This window comes from Camelus bactrianus, chromosome 4, assembly GCF_048773025.1.
Source record: "Camelus bactrianus isolate YW-2024 breed Bactrian camel chromosome 4, ASM4877302v1, whole genome shotgun sequence".
NCBI lineage: Eukaryota > Metazoa > Chordata > Mammalia > Artiodactyla > Camelidae > Camelus > Camelus bactrianus.
This window is the reverse complement of record NC_133542.1, coordinates 58013817-58041816: the sequence shown is the minus strand read 5'-3', so window position 1 is coordinate 58041816 and position 28000 is coordinate 58013817. Positions and strand designations below refer to the sequence as shown.

The window sequence follows — 28000 nt, the reverse complement described above, 5'->3', positions numbered from 1 at the left end:
AAAAACATTGTATAATGTGTCAGGTCTCGCTTTCCCTGCCTCTGGGACCTCGGGGGCCGTATGTTCCAGGTGGCATCACTAAAAAAGTGCTGGAAGCCTACCTGGGCGATCAACTTTTATTGAGTTAAGCTGCTCTGCTTTGTTGGGTTCTCCTCCCTAGCACTGCCTACTCCCAACTCTGTACCGCTCAACATGGCTAACTGAGAACTGGAAATAGGGACGGTGCCCCATTTCAAGGATTCAAAAACTGAGACAGAGTAAATATTTTTCCATTAAACACAACTTTATTGTTTTAGTAGAACTACAATTCACTTTAACTGTTGCACGGCATAGGACACTGCTGTTAAAATGCTTGTACAGGAACGTGCATTACTTGTAGGATCACAGATAAACACTGCACCGATCTAGGCAGTATCAACAGATTGATTCAGTTCGGATGATTTTGTTTTCTATGCACTGAAGTAACATCACAATGTGTTTCACTTGGATGGTTCAGGCAGAGTACAAGTCTAAGTACACCTATGCAGACGGCACGAGTTACAGTGATAGCTATATGTAAACCATAGGCATAAGTTGAGATATTTATTATTTTTCATTGTACTATAATGAAATTACTTTCTAGGTTAAAAAATATGGAAAAATATTTAGATTTTTAATGAAGGCATATTACGGAGGCAGAATTCAGTGCAATACAGAAGCTCGTACCACAACCAGTACAGCAAAGAAAAGCGTGCAAGATGCCACGGAGCACATTCGACGATAAATGGCTATTGCAACTCACTGCAGGCGCAGCAAGACGAGGCGGCTGCTCGTTGTGCACAGCGTGCAACACCGCAGACGGTATTTAAGACAGCAGCTACTAGTTACGTCACTGTTCAGCACTGATCTAGTGAGTTTGGTAAGTATTCTCCCAATAGTCAAAAGAAGAAGCCACAAATGAGTCCTATAAAATAAGAATTTACATTCCCAACAGAAGCGTTACAGAATTTTTAACAGGATTTTGAGCTTATACTTGGCCAGCTATAGAATGGTTTGAATTCTTGTGTTTGCGCTTGTGTGCGCGCGTGCACACACACACGCAAGGAATCTTAGATGGAGAGATAGAAAAGAAATGATCATTTTAATTATGGCAATTGAGTTGGAAAATTATGAGGACATAAAAAGACATAAAAATTGAAAGTTTCAATTAACCCTCTAACTTTGCTCATAGAATACAAAGTTTTGAGTAATATCAAAGATCAACTGACTCAAAATTAGAAAAATTTCAAGTATTTAGCTTTAGATGAGTTATGTAATATATGACGCTGACAATGAAACCTTAAAGCACATTCTGTAAGAACATCCAGATTTACAGAGATGTCAATTCACTGCCTAAAAACTCAAACTCATGACAAATTTTTGATGATTTTCCATCTGATGAAGAATTTCAGCTAGAGACAGAAAAATGAGTTTCTATTGTAAGGATAAGACTGCAGCTATGTAAAACCAAAGGACAGATATACTGAATTTTACAGCAAGAGAATGACACTTCCCTCATTGCTTTGTTCCACTGTGCGATAACTACTGAAAATATTTGTGCTCAGCTTTCTGAAGCAGACTCCAAGAAGAGAGTCATGAACACAGATGTTAACATTCTTCAGGATGTACATGCAGATGCTACAGATAATCACTGCAAATTTAGGGAACTGCTAAAGATAATGTTTTTAATGATCTTTTGTTCTTTACCAACATTCCTTGGTTGAGTTATAAAACAATTTTACAAAGATTTCCTGTACTTGGAATTCCAATTCAAGATTTTCTTGAAACAAAAGGAATGCTTGCTAAATATTCAATAATCAAAGATAAAAAGTGGCAGTGTGATTGACTTTCTCCTTGGTATCACACTGCACGTGAATGAGCTACATTTGAAGCCCCTTAAAATGGGAAAAACTTGTGACCTAGGTAGGTGGGGAAAATTAGTTAAAACTGAAACATGTCATAATATAAACAAAAAAGAATGACTTTACACAATTTTCTAACAAGAGTCAACGTGCACATTTTAACTGTGATCAACAGCATTGTGTAAACTGGCTGCTAAATACAAGAAAAATGTGAGGAATAGTTTGTTGATACCAATTAAAATTTAGTTTTGTTTCCATTTATACAATACCTCACTGAATTTGATGTTAATAACACCGAGTTGACCTAAGTGTTGGTGAATTTATTGAAACAGATAGTTTTGAAGCTGAAATGCTTTTGCTTCAAAATCAATTCTCCTAAATAAAAAGATGAACAATTTTGTCAATGTGGGTGCAAATATCAAAGGAAAATAATCTTTTGCTACTTGAAAACTTTTAGATAAATTTAGAAAAACAACAAAGTATGTTTGGAAGAACTATGTGAATCTACTTTATAACTCTAAGTTTTATTAATGTAAATATGGATCAAGTATTTCAAATGAAAATTTAGTGTATGGCAACACGTGCTGCAACTGCAAAATACACATTCATTTGGGAGACAGTGCAAAAAATAATATAAAGGCTCTCACCAACATTTTCTACACTGATTGTATGTTGATATAATATTATGGATATACTGGGTGAAATAAACTATCTTCTCTTACTTTTTATAAGTGGCTACTAGAAAATCTGAAATTAGTATGTGGCTCACGTCTTATTCCTAAAAGACAGTGCTTCATAAAGTGAAGCATCTTCCAACTGGCTTTTTAGAGCCCTCCTCCTAAGTGGGAAGAGTCAAAGATCATCAGAAATTGGAGGATAAAGCCTCCAACATGAAAGACAGAAAACACGTAAAAACTCAGAGGAAGGATAGTGCATGGAGCTGAAAAACACTAAAAGACACTATACTAGCATCCTCAGAGAAGCAAGAATTTCACCCAAGAAATAAGAATATGATTCAAAAAAAAAAAAAGGAACAAGCAGAGAATTAGAAATTGGTGCTATAAAGATGACCACAGAAATGAAACATTCAAAACACTCAGTAGTAAAGTTGGACAATGAGAGTTGAAAACAACTTCCAGCAAGCAGGACAGAAATCAAAGCCATGCTGGGAGTGATGTAAGGGAAGACGGAGCCGCAGGAAGCGCCAGGAATCTGTCTTTCCACCTGGACAACAACTGTACTGGCAGAACGTATTTAAAACGATTGTTTTAGAATCCAGGAGTCGATTTTAAACCTTGCAGTGTCCAGGGGAAACGTAAACTGGTAAACTGCAACTAACAGTGCTGGATTTTAGCCCTCAGCACAGTAGCAGCTACCCGTGCCCCACGGCCAGCCCGGTGGAAGGCAGCTGCGGAGATGGAACCCAGGTTTCCAGTCTGACTTGCTGAACCAGGGTGGGCAACAAAGACCTTTTCCTCCAGATATCGGGGTCCCAGGTCCTGACTGTGGATGGATGCTTCTGATCATGAAGGAAGAGCAGACAGAGAGGCGAGTGGCCATTCTTCCAAACCCTCCCACCCTCACTGGCTAAAGTGGCTCCCAGGGAATTTAAAGGGACAGCACCTGTTTTGTTTTTTTTTAATATTGGAGGGAAAAAAAGGCATGGACAGGAGAATTTAGAAAGCCATTGCCTCTACCCAGGGAAAGACAGGCTCAGAAAAGACCTCAGAAAAGTTTAAGCATTCATCACAGACTGATCCCTGGGACAGAAATGCCCTAAAACCATAATAATAGAAACAAAAACAAAAACAAAAACAAAAATCTGAGAAGAGGGAGACTCTGATTTCCAGAGCCACCACACTACAGTAGTCCCCACCTTATCCAGTTTCGCTTTCCGTGGTTTGTTAACATCTGTCAACTGCGGCCCAAAAATATTAAACGGAAAATTCCAGAAGTAAGCTTTAATTTGCTTGCTGTCCTGAAGAGCATGATGAAATCTCACACCATCCCACTCTGTCCTGCTGGGATCCCCAGCCATCATCATCATCATTATCATCGTGGTTCAATGATCAGGATCACCCAAAGCAGATGATCCTCCTTCTGACGGTGACAGAAGGTCAACAGTAGCCTAATGCTGTATCACACTGCCTACATCATTTCATTACCTCGGCATTTCATCACCTTAAAGCATCATCAAGAGTACACTACAGGAAGATGTTTTGTGAGAGAAACCACAGTCACATAATTTTTATTACAGTATATTACAATAATTTTATTTTATTACTAATATTTTATTCTGCCTAATTTATAAATTAAACTTTATCATAGGCATGTATGTATAGGAAAAAACATAGTATATAGAGGGTTCAGTTCTATCTGTAGTTTCGGGCATCAACTGGGAGTCTTGGAACGTAGCCTCTGCAGATAGGGGGGAGACTACTGTATAAGACTCAAATGTCCAGTTTTCAACAACAAAAAAATCACAAGGCATACAATAAAACAGGAAGTGTATCTGAGGAAGTCAAACTTACTAGATGAAGACCTTAAAACAAACTGTCTTAAAGATGCTCAAAGAGCTAAAGGAAGGTTCTGATCATGTTGGCAGATGAAGAGAGAAAATGAAGAGTCTTCAAAGCAGAAAAAAAAAAAAAAACTGGGGAATATGGATCCATTAATTTAAAAAGGAATGCTCTCCTTGGTCCCATTTTACAAAAGAAAAAAAAAAAGAAAAAAAGAAAAAAAAACCCACCAAAAACATCTTGAATATCAAAAGAGAAAACCCCCAGAAGAGCTACAGATAGATTTAGCAAAGCTGTAAGTTATCAGAACCCCTCTGCAAGGAGAGACAACGGAGGGCGCCAACCTGAAATAATCTCTCAACCTTAGAACTTGTGAAAACAAATCAAGGAAAACCTCATTCAAAATGGAGTCAGGAAGCCCTGAAGAGCGAGCTCTCCTGCACACACCAGCTCACTCTACATACCTCGGCAGGAAGGAAGATTTTTTTTTCCCTCCCAGAAACAACCCAGCCAATGAGAAACAAACCAGCACAACCCGGCCAATGAGAAGCCACCAGCCCAGCTAGCTGTCCTCCAATGAACTTTCATTCAAAACAGCCCCTCCCAACTTCCTCCTTTCCTTCCTAAAAAGAACACCCCTCACCTTGTTCTTACCAGGACTTTAACCACTGTTTGCACGTCCCAAATTGCAATTCCTGTTATTCCCCCCAAAACTCAATTTTGCTGACCACTTGGGTAGCCTTTAACTCTGTATTTATTAATGGGCTGAACTGGGATCTTTCTCTTCTAGTGAAAAGATCAGGATGGAATGGGAAACTATTTTCACTCCGATTTACCTAATTTAACAAATCAGCTCACCTACACCATTGATGATTCAACCTTCAAAGGAAGACCACTAAAATCCTCAATTTTCAATTCCACCAAGTGGAGGCCCCCAAACAAAACCAAAACCTTCCAGGCCTTTGCCATTACTGCAAAAAGCCAGGACACTGTAAGGAAGACTGTCACAAGCTTAAGGGCTCCTGGCACTTTCAGCCCTCTAACCATCTTTCCAATGCCTTCCTAACCCCCAGTGATGGCAGTTCTGGGAATTACAGGGGCTTTCCCCAATCCTTCCCCATGATCAACACAGAGAAACTGCTCCCCAGACTGGGAATGAGTCTCTAGGTCCTCACTGACACCAGAGCTACCATCCTGGTCCTCAACCTCATTGTTATTCAATAGCCCCTGCCTCAGAAGACTAAAACTGTTGGGGGGGGGGGTGTCTCAAATAAATCTCAACAGGTTCCTGTTTCTAAACCGATCCCTTCTTGTTTACGCTCACTGACAGATATCTACCTTATTCTCCCTTCCTTTCTCTACCCCTATTCTTGGGCCAAGATTCCTTAGAGAAAATGTCCTGCCGGAATTTCTTTCTACCAAAAAGGGAAAATAATTCTAGAATTTGATAGCAGCAATCAAAATAGCCAACTGAACAAATCAAATGATCTAGCTTTTAATACCATAAAGGAAAGCTTGATAAATCTCCCTGTCTGTGATCAACTTCCCTTTTCCCACTTCATATATGAGATGAAGGAAGAGCGCTTATCCAACAGCAGAGGGCTCACCATCACCCCATGGGTACGACCATCCACAGCCAGACCCTGAGCACCAGGATACTCTCTCTGCCTCAGGGTCATTCCTGTCACTGTCCTTTTAGTTAAGGCCACCAAAGAAACAATCATGGAATCCCCTCTAATTATCCTTGTACTTCACGCAGAAGCTTCAACATACATTCCTGGGAAAACTGTCCACACTGCCCCCAGGCACTCTAAATTGCCCAATGGACAATTAGAGTTTTGGCAAATGGACTTTACTCAGCTATCCCCATCTCAGGAATACAAATATGTCTTGGTAATGATTTGGATGTCTTCCCACTGGACAGAGACTCTCCATGTAGACAAAATGGCCTCTTCAATAACTAAAATCTTACTGGAAAATATCATCCCTCCCTGCAGAACTCCTCTTGAGCCCCACAACAACAAAGCACTCCACTTTACAGGTCAAATACTACGGCGAGTCTGATCATTATCAGTCTTCAGGACTAATCAAATGAACCAAGTGTCATCAAAACTCAATAGGCAAAATTTGTGGAAATCCTCCAAATACTTTGGCCAAGGGATCTGCCAATGATCCTTCTAAATCTGAGGTCCACTCACTTTGGAACTTATAAACTCTCACCCTTTGAGCTAAACGTTGGGCACCCCATGCATCTAGCTCCTGCCCATTTCACCCACAATTAGTAAAAGGAGATATACTACAATGTTGTAAAGGTCTAATTACATCTACTGAAAACAAACATGCTTTAGTAGAGCAATCTTTTCAAAGGCAAAGACCTCAAACACCACACTCTGGAGCCTGGAGAATTCTTTATTGGAAAAGACATCTCCACAAAAATCTTTTTAAGTTCTTTTGATATTGAACAATGCCCTGGGCCACTCAGAATGCCATGAGTTCAACAACAGTCATGTCAAAGTGGTCTACCTGCCCCCAAACACAACATCTCTAATTCAGCCTCCAGGTCAGAGGGTCATAAGGACCTTCTCATTACCCACGTGCTCTATGGAAAGGACTGTCAGCGCTATGGAAGAGAATCCTGACAAGGAGACCATCACGACAGTCAGGACGGATTACACCCTTGGAGACACCATCACTATTCAAGAAAAAGCCGTCACGGCCATCCAGCCCCAAACAATAAATTCCTGCAGGAGAAAACTATGCCCAGATGTTGTGCACGACCTCCCAGAACCTAAAACAGAGCCAATCAAGGAAATGATGAAAGATTGTGGACATGGCTAAAAAAGGTGGGTGGGCTGGTGTGCGTATGTGAAGGGTTTCAAGACAGCATCTTAGAAAAATTTAACAGCTAACAGACTCCATGCTGGACAACCTGACAGGTGACTTGATGGAGATGGGTGCTTTTGAAGCAGGGCCAGATGATGAGGAAGAAGACAAAGAAGAAGGCATGCCAGAAGACACACTGATGTTAGACAACATTTAACAAGCAGAAGAGTTCTGATTACCCAAGACTGTTTTTGACTTTTTACAACGTGAATCCTTCTATGATACAAGCCATGAAACTACAGCATGCGGTGGAAGACTAATACCACGTAGAAACATTTTTAGAGAAATTAAAAAGCAAAAAAGTCAGACAGAAACTATGGTGTATTTCTGTAAAGTTACACCAGGTGTGTCTGCCTTTCTTGCCTCCCCCTTCACTTCCTCCACCTATTCTGCCCCACCCACCCCTTCAATACACAAGCATCAGTCTTACACACATGACTGGATTTTTACAGACTATAGACAACATCTTATTCATCTCATCTCCTAAAGTGTCCTGTATATACTAACTGTTAATAAACGTTTGCAGCACTGAATCAAGAAAGATGTAAGACCATTTCTGGAAACTTAGGAACACAGAACATTACAGTGATGTGTCTAGTTATACTTCTGAGCATTTTTAAAAGATAACAGCAAAAAACAATACCTACTTCATAAATACTACAGAAATTAAATGAAATACCATTATTGCGTAGCCCTACACAGAATAAGCTTTCAAAATATACAAGCATATTAAAAAAAAAGCTAAAGGAAGATATAGACAAAAATAAGAAAATAATGTCTGAACAAAATGAAAGTATCAATAAAGAGGTAGAAGTCATATAAAAAGGAACCGAAAAGACCTCAGAAGCACACTAACAGATCTAAAACACACATGGCAGGAGTTCAAGATAGGATTTATGCAGGCAGAAGAAACAATCAACAAAACTGAAAATAGAACAAATGAAAATACTCAGTTTGAGGAAGAGAAAGAAAAAAAAGAAAAATGAACAGAACTAAAGGGACCTGTGGGAGGTCATTAATGGGATAAACATACACATTGTGGGAATCCAGGAAGGAAAAAAGGAAGAAAAAATATTTGAAGAAGTGATGGCCCAAAGCTTCCCAAACCTGATGGAAGACATAACTGCAAATCCAAGAAGCTCACAAAACTCCCAAGCAGAATACAGACATGCCTCATTTTCTCACGCTTTGCTTTGTTGCTTCACAGACATTGTGTTTTTCATAAATTCAAGGTTGGTGGCAACCCTGCACCAAGCAAGTCCATCAGCACCATTTTCCAACATCGCATTCTCATTTCATGTCTATGTCACGTTTTGAGAATTCTCACAATACTGCTGGCCCGTGGATGACCCAGGCATTAAGGACACCAAAAACCCATGTCAACCCCCGGTATCCACAGTTCTAACCCATGAATTCAACCAGCCATGGATCATTTAGTACTGCAGTACATATTTATCGAAAAAAATCCACAAATACATGGACTGGTGCAATTCAAACCCGTGTTGTTCAAGGATCAACTGTATTTCAAATTTTTTCATTATATTTTCTATGCTGATCTGTGATCAGTGACTTTGATGTTACTATTCTAATTGTTTTGGGGTACCCAAACCATGCTCATATAAGATGGTGAACTTAATCAATAAATGTGTATGCTCTACTAACTAACCACTCCCCTGCCTCTCTCCATCTCCTGGGGCCTCTCTGTTCCCTGAGACACAATATTGAAATTACGCCAGTTAAAACTCTACAATGGCCTTTAAGTGTTCAAGTAAAAGGAACAGTCACACATTTCTCACTTTAAAGCAAAAGTTAGAAATGATCAAGCTTACTGAGGAAGGCATGCTGTAAGCTGAGACAGGCTGAAAGCTAGGCCTCTTGTGCTAAACAGCAAGTTGTGAATGCGAAGGAGAAGTTCTTGAAGGAAATTAAAAGAGCTACTCTAATAAGCACATAAATGACAAGTGACACAGCCTTATTGATAAAATGGAGAAAGTTTTAATGGTCTGGATAGAGGATGACACCAGCCACAACATTGTCTTAATCCAAAGTCTAATGCAGAGCAAAGCTCGAACTCTCTTCAATTCTTTGAAGACTGAGAGGTGAAGAACCTGCAGAAGTTGGAAACTAGCAGGAGTTGGTTTCTGAGGTTTAAGGAAAGAAGCTATCTCCAGAACATCAAAATGCAAGGTGAAGCAGCAAATGCCGATATAGAAGCTGCAAGTTATCCAGAAGCTGTAGTCAACATACTGAATGAAGGTGGCTACACTAAACAACGGATTTTCAACGTAGATAAAACAGCCTTATATTAGAAGAAGATGTCACCTAGGACTTTCCTAGCTAGAAAGAAGTCACCTAGTTTCAAAGCTTCAAAGGACAGGCTGACTCTTGTCAGGGACTAATGCAGCTAGTGACTTAAAGTTAAGCCAGTGCTCATTTACCATTCTGAAAATTCTAGGGTCCATATGAATTATGCCAAATCTACTCTGCCTGTGCTCTATAGATGGGACAAAAAGTCTGGAGGATAGCACATGTGCTCACCACATGGTTTACTGAATACTTTAAGCCCACTGTTGAGAACTACTCAGAAAAGAAGATTCCTTTCAAAATAGTACCGGTCACTGACAACGTACCCAGTCACGCAAGAGCACTGATGGAGATGTGCAACGAGATTAATGTTGTTTTCATGGCTGCTAACACAGCACCCATTCTGCAGTCCATAGATCAAGGAGTAATTTCAACTCTGAAGTCTTACTATGTAAGAAATACATTTCGTAAAGCTGTAGCTGCCATAGGTAGTGATGCCTCTGATGGGCCTGGGCACCGTCAACTGAAAACCCCTGGGGAGGATTCAGTATTCCAGATGCCACTGAACAGTCATGACTCATGGGAAGAGGTCAAAATATCAATGCGAAGAGGAATTTGGAAGAATTTTATTTTGACCCTCATGGATGGCTTTGAGGAGTTAAAGACTGCACGGGAGGAATTAACTGCAGATGTGGGTGAAATAGTAAGAGAACTAGAATGAGAAGTGGAGCCTGAAGATGTGATCGAACCGCTGCAATTTCGTAATAAAAAATGTTAAGGAAGGAGGAGTTGCTTCTTATGGATGAGCAAAGTGGCCTCCTGAGGTGGAATCTACTCCTGGTGAAGATATTATAAAGCCTGTTGAAATGACAACAAGGCTTTAGAATACTACATAAACTTACTTAACAAAGCAGTGGCAGGGTTTGAAAGGACTGATTCCAATTTTGAAATAAGTTCTACTCTGGGTAAAATGCTATCAAACAACATTGAGTGCTACTAAGAAATTGTTCATGAAAAGAAGAGTCAACTGATACAGCAAACTTCAGTGTTGTCTTATTTTAAGAAATTGCCACAGCCACTCAACTCAGTAGTCACCCTGATCAGTCAGTAGCCATCCACAAGGTACGACCTTCTAACAGCGAAACAATCACGACTTCCTGAAGACTCAGATGCATTTTTAGCAATAAAATATTATTTACTTAAGGTATACACACTGGTTTTTTAGACACAATGCTACTGCACAATTAACAGACTACAGTATAGTGTAAACATAACTTTTATATGCACTAGGAACTCAAAAATATCGTGTGGCCCACTCTGTGCACTTCCCACGGTTGGAAGTGAACCCACAATACCTCTAAGGTATGCCTATAAACACAAAGATATACACATCTAGACAAATTATAATCAATTTTTCAAAATCCAAAGACAAAGCATCTTGAAACCAGCAAGAGAGAAGTAACTCATCATATAAAATGGATCCTCAATAACATTATCTGATTTCTTCTCAGAGACCTTGGAGGCAAGAAGTCTGTGGGTTGATATATTCAAAGCGTATAAAGAAAAAAATTGTTGGTTGAGGATTCCATATCTAGCAAAACTGTCTTTCAAAAACAAGGGAGAATTTACTCAACTAGGAACAGAAGAAAATTATCTCAACATAATAAAGGTCATTAGTGAAAAGATCACAGCTAACATCATATTCAATGGTGAAGAACTGAAACCTTTTCCTCTACTATCAGGAACAAGACAACGATACTCACTCCAGCCACTTCTATTCAACACCGTGCTTGGGTCCTAGCCAGAGCAATCAGGCAAGATAAAGAAATAAAAGCCACCCAAATTAGGAAGAAAGAAGTAATATTATGTCTCTCTACAGATGATGTGACCTTATATGTGGAAAACCCTAAATATTCCACACACAAATAAACTGTTAGAATTAATAAGTAAATAAAGCAAAGTTACAGAATATAAAATCAAAATTAAAAAATCAGTTGCATTTCTATGCCCTAACAGTGAACAATCCAGAAAGGAAATTGAGAAAACAATTCCATTTATACTATCATCAAAAAGAATAAAATACTTAGGAATAAATTTAACCAAGAAAGGGAAAGATTTGTACACTGGAAACTACAAAATATTGCTGAAAGGCAGATGACACAAATTAAGTGGAAAGACATCCCGTGTTTATGAGTGTGAAGACTTTATACTGTTAAAATATTTATACTACCCCAAGTGATCTACAGATTCAGTATAATTCCTACCAAGATCCCAGTGGCATTTTTTTTTTTTTGGTAGATATAAAGAAACTATCCCAAAATTCATAAGGAACCTTAAAGGACCCCAAATAGCCAAAACAATCTCGAGAAAGAAGGAAAACACTAGAGGCCTCACACTTCCTGATTTCAAAACACACTACCAAAGCTACAGTAACTAGAACTGTATGCTACTGGCATAAAGACACAGACCAATGGATTGAGGGCCCAGAAATGCACCAGTGCACATGGCCAAATAATTTTCAACAAGGGTGTAAAGACTACACAATGTGGAAAGGATAGCCTCTTCAATAAATGGTATTTGGAAAACTGGATACCCAGAGATAAAAGAATGAAGATGGTCCCTTATTTTATCACATGCCAAAGCTAATTTGAAATGGATTAAAGACCTAAACCTAAGGTCAGAAATTATAAAACTCCTAAAAGAAAATACAGGGGACAAATTTCATAATACTGGATCTGGCAATGATTTCCTGGATATGACACCAAAAACACAAGCAAAATAAAGCAAACATTGGCAACTGAGACTACATCAAACCTAAAAACTTCTGCATAGCAAAGAAAACAAAGTAATGAGAAGGGTTGAAATAGGAAATGAAAATTTTCATTAAAAAGTGGGCAAAGGATTTGAACTGACATTTCTGTAAAGATATACAAATGTCTAACGAGCATATGAAAACATCACTAATCATCGGGAGAATACAAATCAAAACCACACGGTATCATCTCACAATGACGGTCACTAATAAATACAGAAAAGAATAAGTGTTGCAAGGATGTGGAGAAACAGGAATCCTTTGAGCACTGTTGGTAGGAATGTGAAATGGGTGCAACTGCTATGGAAAACATCATGGAAGTTCCTTAAAAAGTTAAAAAATAGAATTATCATGATTCAGCAATCTCACTTCTGAGCATATATACAGAAGACAGAATAGATCTTGAAGACGATATTTGCACACCCATGTTCACTGCAGCATTATTCACAATAGCCAAGAGGTAGAAGCCACCTAAATGTGTACTGATGGATGAACGGATAAAGAAAACGTGGTATATACATACAGTGCAATAAAATCCATCCTTAAAAAAGAAGGAAATCCTGTCATACATCCCAACGTGGATGAGCCTTGACGGCATCCAGTGGTTCCACTTCTAGGTACGTATCTCAAAGAACGGAAAGCAGGGACTCAAACGGTATTTGCACACCACTGTTCACTGCAGTGCTGTTAACAACAGTCAAGATGATGGCAATAACCGAAATGCCCTTTGAAAGATGAATGCATAAGCAAAATTCAGTAGAATATTACTCAGCATTAAAAAGGAATGAAAGTCTGACACATGCTGCAACATTAAAAACATGCTAGGTGAAACAAACCAGACACAGAAGGACAAGTCTTGAATGATTCCATTTATATGAAGTAACTAGAATAGTCAAATTCATAGACAGAAGGTAAAACAGTGGTTACCAGGGGCTCGGGGGAGGGGAGAATGGGGAGTTACAGGAGAATGAGTTTCAGTTGGGGATAACGGACAGGATCTGGAGATGAACAGTGGGGACGATTGCACAACAATGTGAACAGACTTAATGCCACTGAACTGTACACCCTAAAAAGGGTTAAAATGGTTAATTTTATGTCATGTACATTTTCTACATTAAAAAAGAATTCTAAACTAAGTAAACAAAAGTGAGTCCGTTGACAGGAGAAACCTTGTCTCATCCTCGGACTGGAAAGAAATTTCTTCAGTAGAAATTCATTAAAAGGAAACATTTTTAAAAGTAAGCTCTTCATTTTAAAGTAAAATGCATCATTTAAAGTAAAACGCATGATTTCAATAACCATCAATGTAGACAAAAAGCATAGAGTAAAATACAGGTTAATAAAAGCAATACTATTGAATCAAAAAGAAGTTTAAAAGCTTTCGAAGGTCTGATATAATCCAAAAATGAATTGAAGAATTTAGATAATAAGCCAGATTAAATACCCTTTAGACAAGCATCTATAAGCAGTTGTTGAAACCAAGCTTTTGATGAAAATTGTACAGAAGGATTTGAGGTTGCCCTCTGTGGCTAGTACATGGTATTTAGCAAGTTCATACTGGATAGATGACTTTTATGTAGAATAAAAAGAACTACAAGTTAATAATAACTCAGTTTTGTTAAGTGGACAACACACTTGAATAAACATTTCACCAAAAGAAGATATATGAACTGCTAAACAGCACATGAAAAGATTCTCAACATCACTGGCCACGAAGAGATAGCACTTCAACTACTAGGTTGGCTATAATAAAAAAAGACAAATAACAAAGGTTGGTGAGGATGTAACCTCACCAAGAACCCTCCTACACTGACATTCAGAATGTAAAATGACTCAGTCACTTTGGAAAACAGTTTGGCAACCTCTTAAAAAGTTAAACAGAAATTTACCATATAACCCAGCAACTCCACTCAGGTACCTAAGGAAAACGAAACCACCACGTCCACACAAAGACCTGCACGCTGATGTTCAAAAGCAGCGTTATTTTTAACAGCCCCAAAGTGGAAACCACCTAAATGTCCTTCAACTTGGTAGGACAAAATATAGCGTTATCTATAAAATCAGATAGTATTGGACAATAAAAAGGAACAGAATACTGGTATGCTACAACACAGATGAATTTAGAAACAACACGGATGAATTTAGAAACAAGTTAATGAAAAACTAAAAACGACCACGTATGATTTCATTTATATAAAATGTCCAGAAAAGGCAACCCCATAGACAGAGAGTAAATTGATCAGTGGTTGCCTGGGATGGGGAGGCGGGGTTTGGGGGTGGGGGTAGGGGGTGAGGAATGGGGATTACTGTAAACAGGTGTGAGGGGTCTTATTAAGGTGATAAAATGTTCTCAGAGCAGATTGTGGTGCCAACTGTACAACTCAGTAAATTTGCTAAAATTCACTGAATCATACACTTGAATGACTTTAATATGTAATTCATACCTCAATAAAACTGAAAAAAAAGAAGAGTTTACGTTCCAGATTCCAAACTGGTATCGATATAAAACATCCTCTTATGAAAGTTGGAGAATGTAATAAGTAAACATCCTGGAACAAACCTCTTCTCAAAATTTTTACATGTTTAATTCTCTCCATAAAGTACATCTCTTCAGAAAAAAAAGATAAGGGTTTCTATCTTTTCAGAGGAAAAACCCAAAACCAGGGTGAATAATCCCAATTAAGCCATATTTCTTTCACGGCTAGAAAAATGTCTCTGGTTGGTCAACTTAGCGATAGCTACGCCGACCAACTTATCACACAGCAACATTTGAACGACAGGCTTTGGGGGAGCAGGGACACAAGAAGGAAGAACCCAAAAACATCACCCAGAGGTAGCAGTGCAAACTAAACCCATTAAATCGCAGCAAATATTGCTGAATCTCAGAGGAGCATGAAGCATCTCTTCACTTTCATAAGCTGAAAGTTTACCCGTTTCATTCTCTTTCAATAGGAGCCGCCTCAAATTTCAACTTTAGGAACTTCGTACCACTGTCGAGTCAGTGGGGCTCCTCCAGCACCCAACGGACCTGAGACCAAGCCGAACTGACCCAGGGTTTTTAGTGCCTTTTTCACAGTCAGAAATTACTACTCGTACTCCACCGACGACATTTATAAGAAATAGCCCACTAACATCTATGTAGTCTAATCCTTCCAGGTCTAATTTCATAACAGAAAACTTAACTGAAAATTTATTCAGTATCATTTCTACACTCTTTTCCAGAATTTTTCCCACCAGTGGAGATTTTAGGATATGCATTCTCCAGATGGCAGGCGACGGTGACATCAACTTCCTACAGTGGGCAAGTCAGGTAACACAAAGGAGGTAAGTAGGCAGGTAGAAGGGTAGGTTCCCCACCGAAAGGGAGCAGCTGCTACCTGACACCCCACCGAGATATGGGCCCAGTGTTGTCAGCCCTTATAACTTTTCAAGACAAGCCTTTTTTTGGTATGAAATTTCCTAATTTTTAAATGGTTACAACTACTTACTTACACACACACACACACACACACACACACACACACATCACCTTACCATGCAGACCAACTAAAATATGTCAAAGGGCCCAATCTTAGCTTGTGACCTTTACCACACAGAATGTTTGCACTCTGATGATAGGAAGCTACACTTAGTATAGGCACACTTTTAAAAAATAGAATTCTGTTTTGCAAAAGACAGTCTATCGAGAATAGCTGCTTTCCATGCCCGTTTCCCCCCACCCCCTCGTCCGCTTCCCTGGGACCGTCACTCTCAGGGCTGAGCCGGCCCAAGGGCGTGCCATGGACATTCCCTATCTCCACCGGGAACCAGGTTGGAGGGCTTTATCCAATCAAAACACTCCCTGAAGGCAAACTTGTTTGAGCTTTACTCAGTGGTTCCTGTGTACCATGTTCCAGCAATTCTGGCATCAAGTATTCAAAAAGCTACTGCATTCTCACTAAGCCAGAAGTTCAGTAGCCTAAATGGATTATCTTCTACTAGAGAAACTTGAAAATGCCAATGGATCAAAAGTGTTTTAACTTATTCCCACAGCATCAGAGAATGTCTGAGGTACCAGAAAAGAAAGAAATCTCAGAAGTCATTAGTCCCACCCACTCATCTTACCAATAAAGAAACCCCAAATCAGAGAGGTCAAATGATTTGTCCAAGGTCATACGGGGAGTTGGTCTGTAAACTGGGACAGAACCCAGGTCACGTGGCTGCAGCCAAGTCCTCCTTCTGTAACGGTACACGGAGGTGGAAGGGGAAGCAGGGGAGAAGGAAACCTGGAGAAAAGAGGTCAGTAAGGTGGGTCCCACGCTCCCCTCCGCTGCTTTTTAAACTCACATTTGGCCTTTTCAAATCATTTCACGTCTCATACCACTTTCTTCTCTTACCATGTGTCTTTACCAGCCCTCATCACTAACAAAAGTTGACATCCTCGGGGAGAAGAGGGGTGAATGAGAAAAAAGTATTTTTCCTAGCTGCCAGCCCGGCAAATCTGCAGCTGCTTATCAACGCTGGGGTAGTTTACACCCCTGCTTTTGAATAAGGGACGATTTTGACTAAATCTTCTACTAGTCAATGGTGGGGTAGCTTATTCCCCAGGTTTATAGTGAGACAATTTCGACCAATCTTCCCCCCACCTTCCTACACCCCAAGAATTACTCTGCAGAGTGAAATCCCCGATGCCTGATGAGGCCGGAGTTACTTTTAAACGTCTTCTCGCATTCGTTGCATTCGTATTCTCTCCTCCCGGTGTGGATTTTCAGGTGTTCTACAAGGATTGAGCTGCGGCTGAAGGTCGCCCCGCAGTAGTTACACTCGTAGGGTTTCTCTCCAGTATGAATCCGATGATGTTCGTTAAGAGACGAGCTCTGGCTGAAGGACTTCCCACAGTCTTTACACTTGTAAGGCTTTACGCCCGTATGAATCCTCTGATGACGGCTAAGGAGCGAGTGGGTAGGGAAGGCTTTCTCACACTGGGTGCACTTGTAGGGTTTTTCTCCCGAATGAAGTCTCTGATGATAGATGACAGACGTGAAGTGGCTAAAAGTCATCCCACAATCGTTACACAGGTACGGTTTTTCACCGGTGTGAATCCTCTGATGGCGGGTAAGGCAAGAGTTCTGTCTGAAAGCTTTCCCGCACTCACCACACTTATAGGGTTTCTCTCCCGTGTGAATTCTCTGATGTTTGGAAAGGGATGAGCTGTGGCTGAAGGATTTCCCACAGTTGTTGCATGTGTAGGGCTTCTCTCCGGTGTGAATTCGCTGATGCTGAATGAGAGATGAACTGTCGCTGAAGGGCCTCCCACACTCCTTGCATTTGTAGGGTTTCTCTCCAGTGTGCACCCTCTGATGTTTAATGAGGTGGGCACTGAGGGTGAAGGACTTTCCACAGTCGTCACATTTGAAGGGTTTCTCCCCACTGTGGGTTCGGTGATGGGGCGTGAGCGATGAACTGTCGCTGAATGCTTTTCCACACTCATTGCACATGTACGGCTTCTCCCCAGTGTGAATTCTCCTGTGCTTGGTCAGGGAGGCACTGTAGCCGAAGGCTTTTCCACATTTGCTGCATTTATGGGTTTTGTCTCCAGCCTCGGGCCCCTCGTCCTTCTCTAAGGTTGCATCTCGACTTAAAGCTTTCCGACACTTCTCGCACGTTGAGTTCTTCTTCTTCCTGAGGGCTGGGCTCTGAATGAAGTCTATCCCACAACTACTGCACTTCTGGGTCTTCTCCGCCGAATACCTTTTCTGATGTTTCTGATGCTCAGTCAGAGATGAAGCATGACTCAGGGCCTTCCTACCTTCATTACATTTCCGAGACTTTTCTCCACCATGTTCTTTGCGGTTCGGAACAAGGTCAGAATGGAAGCTGAAGGGTTTCTTGCATTCGTTGTACCTCTTCTTCCTTAAATAGACTCTCAGATGTTTAATGAGGTCTGAAGGTGGTTTGAAATTACTTCCAAAGGGGCTCTTTTCTGGATCAAATTCCTCCCCCTTACTGCCTCTCCCATGAGTTTTCTTTTGTGAGTGCCCCTTATGACCACGATCCTCCTCTAGTCTGCCCCAGGGTTCTCCCATCGAGTCATCATCACCACCCATCAGATATCTTTCTATTATTTTATCTAAAGTCGATTCTTCCACAAGAACATCTTGATTTCCACCAGATTCCTTCAACTCACCGCTCAGTTCACATTCTGAAAGAAGTAACAGAGAATATTTCCTGTTTGCAAGAAATGAAGCTGCTGTATTTGGGACTGAAATAGGAACAGAGACAGTAAGAACGGGGCTTGGACAAGTCTCAGTTGGAGTCTCAGAAAACAGGGGAGGGGAAGTGACACGGGGAAGCTAGGTAAACTTAGACTTTAGGAAAAACACTGAGGAAGATGAAAAGTTTGTGTTTTACATTTAGAGATGCAAGTTCTCACTCTCATTTCAAATTTCTATAATAGGTTCAAAGTTATCTTCCTTACGTCCAATCCATTCTCTTTCCAAATAATAATCACGACAGTGCAAACATCTACAGAATAATTACCAAATGCCAGGTCCCATACCAAGCACTTTTCCTCGTATTTCACAATATTTCCTCGTATTTCCACAATAACCCTATGAAGTAGGTCCTATTATTATCCCTGCTTTATGGAGGCGACAACTGGGCAGACAGATGTAAGTGTCTTGCCCAAGGTCACAGATGCTTTAAGTGGTAAAGCCAGATTTTTAACCCAGTCCGACACCAAAGCCCACACTTCTGCTCCCTCCGCCATACCGCCTCCAAGCAGGCAAACAGCTCTAAGTTAATAGAAAGTGCTCATCACGTCAGGCAGGCAAACAGCTCTAAGTTAATAGAAAGTGCTCATCACGTCACAGATATGCAACACACCTGCGCTAGACTTTCACAGGTTACCACAATCTGGCCCTACCAACCTTGGGGATACTCTGACCGGGCATCCACTTACCGTCCCTACTACACGACAGCAATTTCAATCTTGTCCCTTTAGTCTTAATACTTGACACTGCCTAGAATCCAATCCCACAGCACTTGCATGATCACAAATATAAATTTGATAGGGCCGAGGTTGGAGCCCCCCAGTGTCCAGAATCCTACTCGCAGGGTTCATGCTCCTCTCAGAACCCTCGACTCATTTATTAACCACGTCGCTCACCCTGGCTCTTAATCATGAGATTACAGCGTCACTGTGATAGAACTATTTTTTTAACCAGAGAATCATGAAATACGAAGCCCTGGATAGCTCTCAAGACTTCGTGGAGGACTCCCTCCTTGGTCTCAGTCGCCGCAATGCCATCCAGACTACGACCCGGAATCTTGGGGTCCATGTGAGCCACGGCCACATCAGCCAACACCGGAAGCATCTGGGAGGCCAGGGTAAGGCTGGTGGCACGGGTCACCACAGCATCAGTCTCAACAAATATCACCCAGGTTGCTGTGGGAAAGCTGGTCTAAGGTGGTACCACCTAACGAGGCGCCAGAGCTTCTGCCCAAATGTCAACCTGGACAAACTGTGGAGCTTGGTAAGCGATTACTGGGGGTTTTTTCCTTCAAATACTTCTATGGATATATGAACAATAATTCATTTTAACTTTTAAAAATATAAATTTAGTGTTCCTTGTTAAAGTTTAAGAAAGGGAAGAATAAAGAAAAAATGTCATCCCTCAAAGATAACCAGCGTTAACGTGAATGTTCTCCAGGTAGTAAAAACCCATCTATATCCACACATTTAGACAGGTGCATGTATGTGTACATTCTTCTCCTTTTGACAAAATTGGATGATACTATACACAGTGTCCATTGGACGAACTCTTACTTATCCTCCAAGATTCAACTCAAAAGCTAATCAAGCCCTTGCTCCTCCATCTTCCCACTGCTCGCACACATGCCACTGTCATGGCTCACATCCATCACCTACACTTTCTGTTCTGATGTCTGTGTCTGCGGCATCCCTAAAAACACATCTCTCAGAGCCCCTCCTCTGGGGCGCCTACCCTGCAGCCCCTGCTGTGGCTCGGTGACCCCACCATGTCACTCACTTCAAGACCACTTTCCCACAGGGGCTGCCGGTCATGACTAGCACAGCAAGGACACGTAGGACCGTTTCTGTGAGGCAGACAACTCTGACAGGTGACTCTGGTGGGAAGACTCTTCTCTGGTTTTGCCAAAACCTTCTTAAACTGCACCTGAATCTAGACTCTTCCTACCCAACCTCCTTTCCTTCCCTCTCCCGTCACAGGTATCAGACCTGCACAGTACACAGACAGCATTCCCAGCCTCTTCCAGTTCCTTCCCCACTTCCCTTCACTGTTAGTTAGTCTCCCCGGTTAGTCTCTGACACTAAGGATATATGGCATCTACCTGGCAGAAGACCCAAGCTAACAGCCTCCCCTGTTCCAAATGAACAGTCCAGGAAGGTAAGGCGTACACTCTGCCGCCTTTCTGCGTCAGCACCTAGACACCCAGCATTTCAGGAGCTCTTCCAAAGGACTTGGGAAGCAACTGGTTCCACTTCCTCCTCTGCTCTTCACCAACTCACCTGGTTTGGAGCGCTTTGAGACTTCCTTCTGCAGCAGCCGAGGGAGTCCAGCCCACTTTAGCTGGGAAACCAGATCTAATTTGGAAACTGGAAAACCTGCCCATGGAGAAAAGAACAGAAAATGGCCGTTTTTCCCTGGAACAAAGACGTTCCAACATTCGCAGCCTCTAGTTCTCCAGGGAAGAGAAGCGGCTGTCAAATACAGACTTCAGTACTGGAGCTGGAGGAGAGAACTGGGGAAGGGATGGCCTTGAAGACAGCAAAATGATGCGCAACATTACCAGCTCAATGAAGCAAAGACTTTTTTTTTTGGAGAAAACATTGCAGAAAAGTACATTTTTAGGACCCATTTTCCCCATTTTTAGGATTAGTCATATCACCCCTGTAAGCCCAGCCAACAGTGAATAGCACTCATCTTTCAACAATGGCAGACAAAAGACACCCAGCCTAGACGGTAGAGCATGTCTTTACCCAGAAATTCTAGGTTCCTGAAGTTCTCCAGCAGCACCTCCTTGTATATCTCCTTCTGAAAAGGTTCCAGCCTCCTCCACTCTCCTCTGGAAAAGGTCACAGCCACATCCTTGAGTGTCACGGATTCCTAGAACACCAAAGACAGTCTTTTCACATTAGGTTATTCCCAAATAGATCTAAGAAATTCAGAGAAAAGGTTAGGATATAAAGTTGTAATTTGATAGTATTCAAGTTCTTCAGAATTCCAAAGCAAACCACAAGGTAGTTACTATTACAAGTGATTCAGAACAAGATTATGATACAACCCCAGCCTTGTCCACGTAGTCCCTGGTGCAAAATGCTGTACAAGGATTCTCTGGGATGTTTAATGTTAAACAGTGCAACACACTGACTTCTAGGAAGGATACAAATGACATCCCCAAAACCCAGATTTGCAGAATTAATGTTTAAGTTACACAGGCAATTACATATAAAAGAGTAATATCAGTGACTACATTCCAAATTTTAACTTCCAGTTGGTTATAAGTAGCAATTATTTTTTATCACAATCTGTGATATTTTTAACACCAATCTGTGTTTAATAACGTACTCACACTTAACAGTCACTCCAAATTAAAAATAAGCAAAATAAATCATTAAAATACACTTTCTATAAATAAGGTCCTACTGTACAGCACAAGGAATTACATTCAATAGCTTGTAACGACCTGTAATGGAAAAGAATACGAAAAAAGAATATATATACATATATATTCTGAATCACTATGTTGTACACCAGAAACTAGCGCAACATTGTACATCAACTGTACTTCAATTAGAAAAACACATACACACACACTTTGTACAGTATCCTGTGCATGGCATTCTGAGAGGCAGTACAGCAGAGTGGCTGCCAGCACTAGGATGAGCTTCCTGTGGGTGCTGTAACAGATTAACATAACTCTGGTGGCTTAGATGAGCAGAAATTTATTCTCCCACAAGTCTGAAGGCCAAAGGTCTGAAAATTAGGTGCTGGTGGGGCTGATCTGCCTTCAGAGGCTCTGAGGCAGAACCTGTTCCTTGCTCCTCCAGCTCCTCTTGGCTGCCAGCCCTCCTTGGCGTTCCTCAGTCCATGGCCCCATCACTGCCATCTTCCCAACGCGTCCTCCTGTTCATGTGTTCAATTCGCCTTGGTCTCTCTCTTATAAACACACTTATGATGGCATTTAGGCCCCAACCCATGTAAACCAGAATGATTTCCTCATTTCAAATCCTTATTTTATCACATCTGCAAGGACCTTTCTTCCAAATAAAGTAACATTCTCAGGTTCCAGATATTAGGAAGTGGACATATTTTGGGGAGCCACTATCAGTCCACTGCAGCACTATTATTTTCCACTGTGAATAAGAATTTTTTTTCCTGATAAGCACTGTTATATGGGAAACTTCCTGAGCTGTCACCAGCTACTCTTCTCAGCTAGTATATGAGTTTCAGTACATGTTCAGTTGATTCTCTAAGGTTTTCCAAAAGGACAGTATTATCTGTAAATAATATATATTTGCTTCTCTCATACCAATACTTACCTCATTTCTTCCTTATCACACTGCACTGGCTGGAATACTCAGAAAACACTCATTACCAGCAGTAAGGTGAGACATCCTTACCTTCTCACTGACGTTGTGAGGACTGCTTTTTATTTTCCAACACTGTCCAGCTGGAGACATTTCTTACCATGTTCAGGAAATGTAATTTTATTTCTGCCAGAGCAATTTTATCAGGGATACTTGTTGAATTTTAGTAAATAGTTCTGTTTTTATTAAAGTCAGCCTTACAATCAATTCTGATGACTGAAGTAAAATAGCATATGAAGAATGCGCTCTGAGCATGTGAAGACTGTGAGGAAAAGGAGGCTGAATTAATTATTCTAGCATCTTCATACTACTCAGGAGGAACGCAGTGTTCACTTCAGAATGAAAACTTTGTACCATATACGGTGACAGATGCTAATGAGACTTACTGTGATGATCATTTCACAATGTGCACAAATACTGATTCATAATGCTGTATATCTGAAGCTAATACAAAGTTGTGTATCAATCACGCCTCAACTGAAAAATTAGCTTAAAAAATAAAACCATATGGTTAAAAAAAAAAAAATGAACGAAAATCCATGAAAAGGAAACTCACCTGGGACTCAGTATTTGGAAGAACAGAAACGGTTTTCTCTTCTTCAGGCTTCTCCTCTTGGGAAATGACAGAGTCTTGAGAGACTGGATCTAGGAAGGGGGTAAAAAACAATCCAGTCTTTCAAACGGACTCCTCAGACTGGAAATCATTAGATATGTCTCTCTAGAGAAAAAGGTCAGACGAAACAAAACTGATTTCATTCATTCCATATACCCACGGTTTTAATGGATTTAATTTTCGTAATAATTTTTTAACATATTTATAAGCTGTATTAAGGTGAAACAGCTTATCTGTTTTATGTATTAATTTGTTTTCTTCATGATCTGAGCACAATGCCTTGCACTGGAGATACTTATTGAATAAAAGTACCAAGCTGGTCTCAAAAACAGACTCCACTTTTGGGGTCACAGTAAACTCCTAAAGACAGAAATGAGGAATCTGGACGTTAAGAACCACATGTATTAAATAAATACCCTGAGATGTCAACAGCTCTTCTAATTAAAGTCATATGGCATTTTCTTATGATCTAAAAAATTTCAAGCAGCTTACTGGTTAGACAATCAATAAAAGTTAAGAATCAGAATTATGTTCTCCAGTGATTTATAGAATGATTCTTTCTCAGAGAATATGAAAATGGCTTTGCTAATAGAAAAAAAAAATTTTAAGACACATATATGTGTATATGTAATGTGTTTATAAAATGAACAGAAATGAATGCGAGTGAAAAAAAAAAGAATCAGAATTATATAATCAAAGAGAAAAGAGCGGAAAAAACGGTAAAAGAGGAATTATTTTACAGAAATTGTTCTATTCCACAGAAAGCTACAGCAATCAATTCATGAACTTCTTTATTGCCGGGACCTCCAAAGAGAGGCTCTAATTTTTGAGAAGCATCACATCGTAGAGAGAGATGAGTTGGAGAGGAGCCAGGAAATCCAAATTTTAGATCCACCAATCAGCTGTATGATCACAAATTAAGTCTGTGGAGGTAAACACTACTTCCTTATCTATCTCAGAACTCTTGGTAGAATACAAAGTCACACACATGTATTGAGAGCCTTATAGTAAATAACACGCTACAAATACTGTATATATTTGCAGTACATTAAAGGGATTTTATAAAAGAACCATATGCCCTCAAAAGGCTATCCACCACCATAAAGTCTTTTTATCAATATTTTACAATTATATAATTATAATTCATAGCTTATGTTTTATAAATAATGTTTAGTAATGTAATTTCAAAAATATATGTCAGCTGTTCTTCTCCTAAGGCTATGGAATTGCACAATCCAATAGGTGAGTTACTCGCCACAAATGGTTATTTGAATTTAAATTTAAAAAATCAAGTCTTTACTTGCACTAGCCACATTTTATATGCTTAACTTGATGTGCAAAACAGTGCAGAACACATTTCCATTATCGCAAATACTGGACAGCCCCACTCTGGAAACATGTGAACGCACACACTGAAGCGAAAAGTTGAGACCTGGTCTGGATATGTTGTGACTCCAAACATTTTGAGATAATTTCTTTTTGTCCTGGGTTCTAAGGTCCCGGTGCCCAAGGGTGAAGGGAAAGAAATTCCTATTTCTTGAGCATCCACCAAGTGTTACATCTTATCTTGTTTCATTACCCCTTTCTACGGATTACAAAATTAAAGTTCTGAGAGGTTTTGTAGCTTGCCCAAGGTCACACAGTAAAAGGAAGAGCCAGTTCAAATCCAGTCCCAACTCCAAACTTGGACCCCTCTTTAGCAATGAACCACTTTCTTTTGGGGAGCTTACTTTCCTGTCTTAAGGAGACCTCTCCCACTTCCTCCCTCCAACTATAAATCTCACCTTCCTTTTCTTCAGCCATTTGGGTCAAATCCTCTACTAGGGTCACCACTTCCTCACTGCTCTGAGGGTGCTGTGACTTGACCCAAATCCTGATCTCCCCGGGCAGAATGGTCAGGAACTGCTCAAACACCAGAAGCTCTAAAATCTGTTCCTTCGTGTGGATGTCTGGTCTCAGCCACTGAACGCAAAGCTCCCAGAGCTGATTCAGGGCTTTTCTGGGTCCAGCCACTTCTGAGTAACAAAACCACCTGAACCTCTGTCTGAAAGACTCTGGGTCGGCAGTGTCTCCTCCTCGAGTAGCTTCTTGAGTCCCAGGAGTCTCCATTCTTAGGACCTTGATGTGTTCCCTTGAGACCAGAGTCTGAGGGTCTGGGGAGATGGCTGTCATCTCGTGCCGCCTACTGCAGCCCACAATGTGGACCACCAGCAGGAATCCAGTCCCCTTTAGGCTTCTGAGTATCAGTACAGTCCCCCAAGAGGCACTGGACAGCAAAACATCAAGTGTTCCAAGGATTCACTTGCAGAAACTGTCTTGCAGCAACTGTCAAGAAACACAAGATATCAGGTAAGTGAAACAAATTGTTAACCCTGAAAACACTGTTCTTGGTTTCATTCTGACATACAGAGTCCCACAGGGCTGGAACAGCCCTGCCCAACTATTATATGAAAAGAATAATTTTCTCTGCAGGTGAAACACTGAGGAGTTATTAAAGGGTATGAAAGGGATGCTCCAAGAAAACTGTTTCTCCAGACTAAACGCTCCTCATAAGCAAAACGTATCAGAAAAGGCTCCCTGCTGCGAGAGGCTGCAGTCCCAACCTATTCACCTGCTGGCCTCTCTCACTGAATGGCCACACAATTCTCCACCAGTTGCTCAACTCAGAAGCCTGATTCATAGGTGAGCAGACAGTTTCTCGCATAATCAATAACCAAGTTCTGGTGGTTTTATTTTCTACAAAGCTCTCCATTCTCTGCTACTGAAACTACCTAAGAACAGGCTTCTACAATTCAGTCTCCTACTGCAGCATAAGGAGTCCTTCAAATCTGCAAAATAGGGTCCTATCAATCTCTCACTGTCTCAAAATAAATTCAAACGCAGAAGCCAAGCGTGAGCATCTGGAAAGCCTACTCTGATGACTTCATCTCGAGCTCTAGCTGCCCCTGATGGACACTGCAGCCGTAAAAGGGCTACCTCCGCATTCCCAGAAACTCTCTCTCCCCTTCCACCTTTGCCCAGAGCCATTCCCTCTCGTTGGCATGCTGCCTTCATTTCCTCTCCTACCAAACTTACTCATTCTTTAAAACTTGACTCCTTTCAACGGCCACCTCTTCTATGTGCCTCTCTCTGGTCCCAGAGTGCTTTTCTGCCCACAGCCTGCCCTGTGTAAGTTACGTGCCTTCTCTCATTCCACAAATAACTTACCATCAACAATGAGCTGGCAATGGGGCACTACGGAGACAGGCGTGGACAGGTCCAGACAGGGCCCCCACTCTCACAGAGCACCCAGCAAATGACAACACAGCCTGAGATGTGCTACACAGCGGCAGGTGGGGACCCTCTCCTCCGATTGCAACTATCACATCAATAATCACCCAGCTCGGAGCACCGAGCCGCGTACACACTATGCATGACGTCATTTATTCCTCCGCCAAATATTAGGCGCCCACCACGTACCTGGCGCCGCAATGGGCACCTGGGACTCTGCAGTGGCTAAGATACCCGTCCGGGTCTCCAAGGGGCTTACAATAGCGGCTCCGAGAAAATGTGACGCAGGCAGAAAGAAGTTCTCAAACCGGGAGGAGGGGGGATTTGCCCCGCAGGAGACATCTGGCAATGTCTGAAGACATTCCGGTTAGCAAGACCGGGAACGAGAGATGCTACTGATACCCAAGAGTGGAGCCAGGGATGCTGCGAAACATCCCGCAATACCCGGGAGAGCCGCCTCCCCCTACAACGCACACACAATGAATTTTCCCGCCCAAAATACCAAACTACCGAAGTTGCGAGACCACGGGCGCAGGGACGGGATGGAGGAAAACTCCATCCAGGAGCGCGCCCACCTCCTGCAGACGCTGCGGCGTTGGGAGTGCGCAGCGAGACAGCCCTCCGCCCCCACCCCGCCCCTGGTGCACCCTCGGAGCCAGCGACCTGGCCGCGGCCCCCGAACTAGGGGCCCGGGAAAACCACTACCTGCACCGGGACCCGCAGCCAGGACCAACGCCACCGCAATGAGCTTCTAGAAGCTGGTCCTGCAGGAGCTGCGCGCGCAAGTTGGCGGAGGGGCTCACAGCGCCTGCGCAGGGGCGCAGAACTACGATTCCCGGAATGCGCTTGTCTCGCTTTGCAAAAGTCCTGTGTTTTCCATAGGCTCCCAACCTGGCCTGTTGCGCATGGTCCTTGGGAAGCGGCTGGTGGGCTCAGCCGCAGAATTATTGCTGCGCCAGAGGCCTAAAGACCTAGAACCATCTTAGCTTTTCGGATCTATGATGTTCTGTTTCCTTGGTAACCTCAAACCATCCTTCCCTCCTCCCTTCCTGAAATCCTGGCTGCCAAAAACCCACCGCAGTAGCATATTCAATGCAATTGCATTGC

At 41.5% G+C, this 28000-nt stretch overlaps 1 protein-coding gene across 1 annotated transcript; it reads right to left on the bottom strand.

Annotated features, from left to right (window-relative positions):
• Nucleotides 1-262: 262 nt before the first annotated feature.
• Nucleotides 263-27685, bottom strand: ZNF483 (zinc finger protein 483). The gene is made up of 6 exons (XM_010970081.3): nt 27599-27685; nt 25408-25948; nt 23567-23655; nt 21400-21526; nt 20929-21024; nt 263-18579 (listed from the first exon to the last, which is right to left on the bottom strand). Exons 2-6 carry the CDS (start codon nt 25793-25795, stop codon nt 17042-17044), a joined length of 2238 nt encoding a protein of 745 aa, XP_010968383.1. The 5' UTR covers nt 25796-25948; nt 27599-27685; the 3' UTR covers nt 263-17041.
• Nucleotides 27686-28000: the final 315 nt, after the last annotated feature.

What these genes read in the sequence shown, in the direction of transcription:
- ZNF483 (XM_010970081.3), bottom strand. Translation starts at nt 25,795, where the DNA reads ATGACAGCCATCTCCCCAGACCCTCAGACTCTGGTCTCAAGGGAACAC. An exon ending in AATGGCTGAAGAAAAGGAAG is followed by an intron (nt 23,656 to 25,407) that starts GTGAGATTTATA and finishes CCCCCTTCCTAG; the next exon opens with ATCCAGTCTCTCAAGACTCT. An exon ending in CAGGAACCTAGAATTTCTGG is followed by an intron (nt 21,025 to 21,399) that starts GTAAAGACATGC and finishes CTCCATGGGCAG; the next exon opens with GTTTTCCAGTTTCCAAATTA.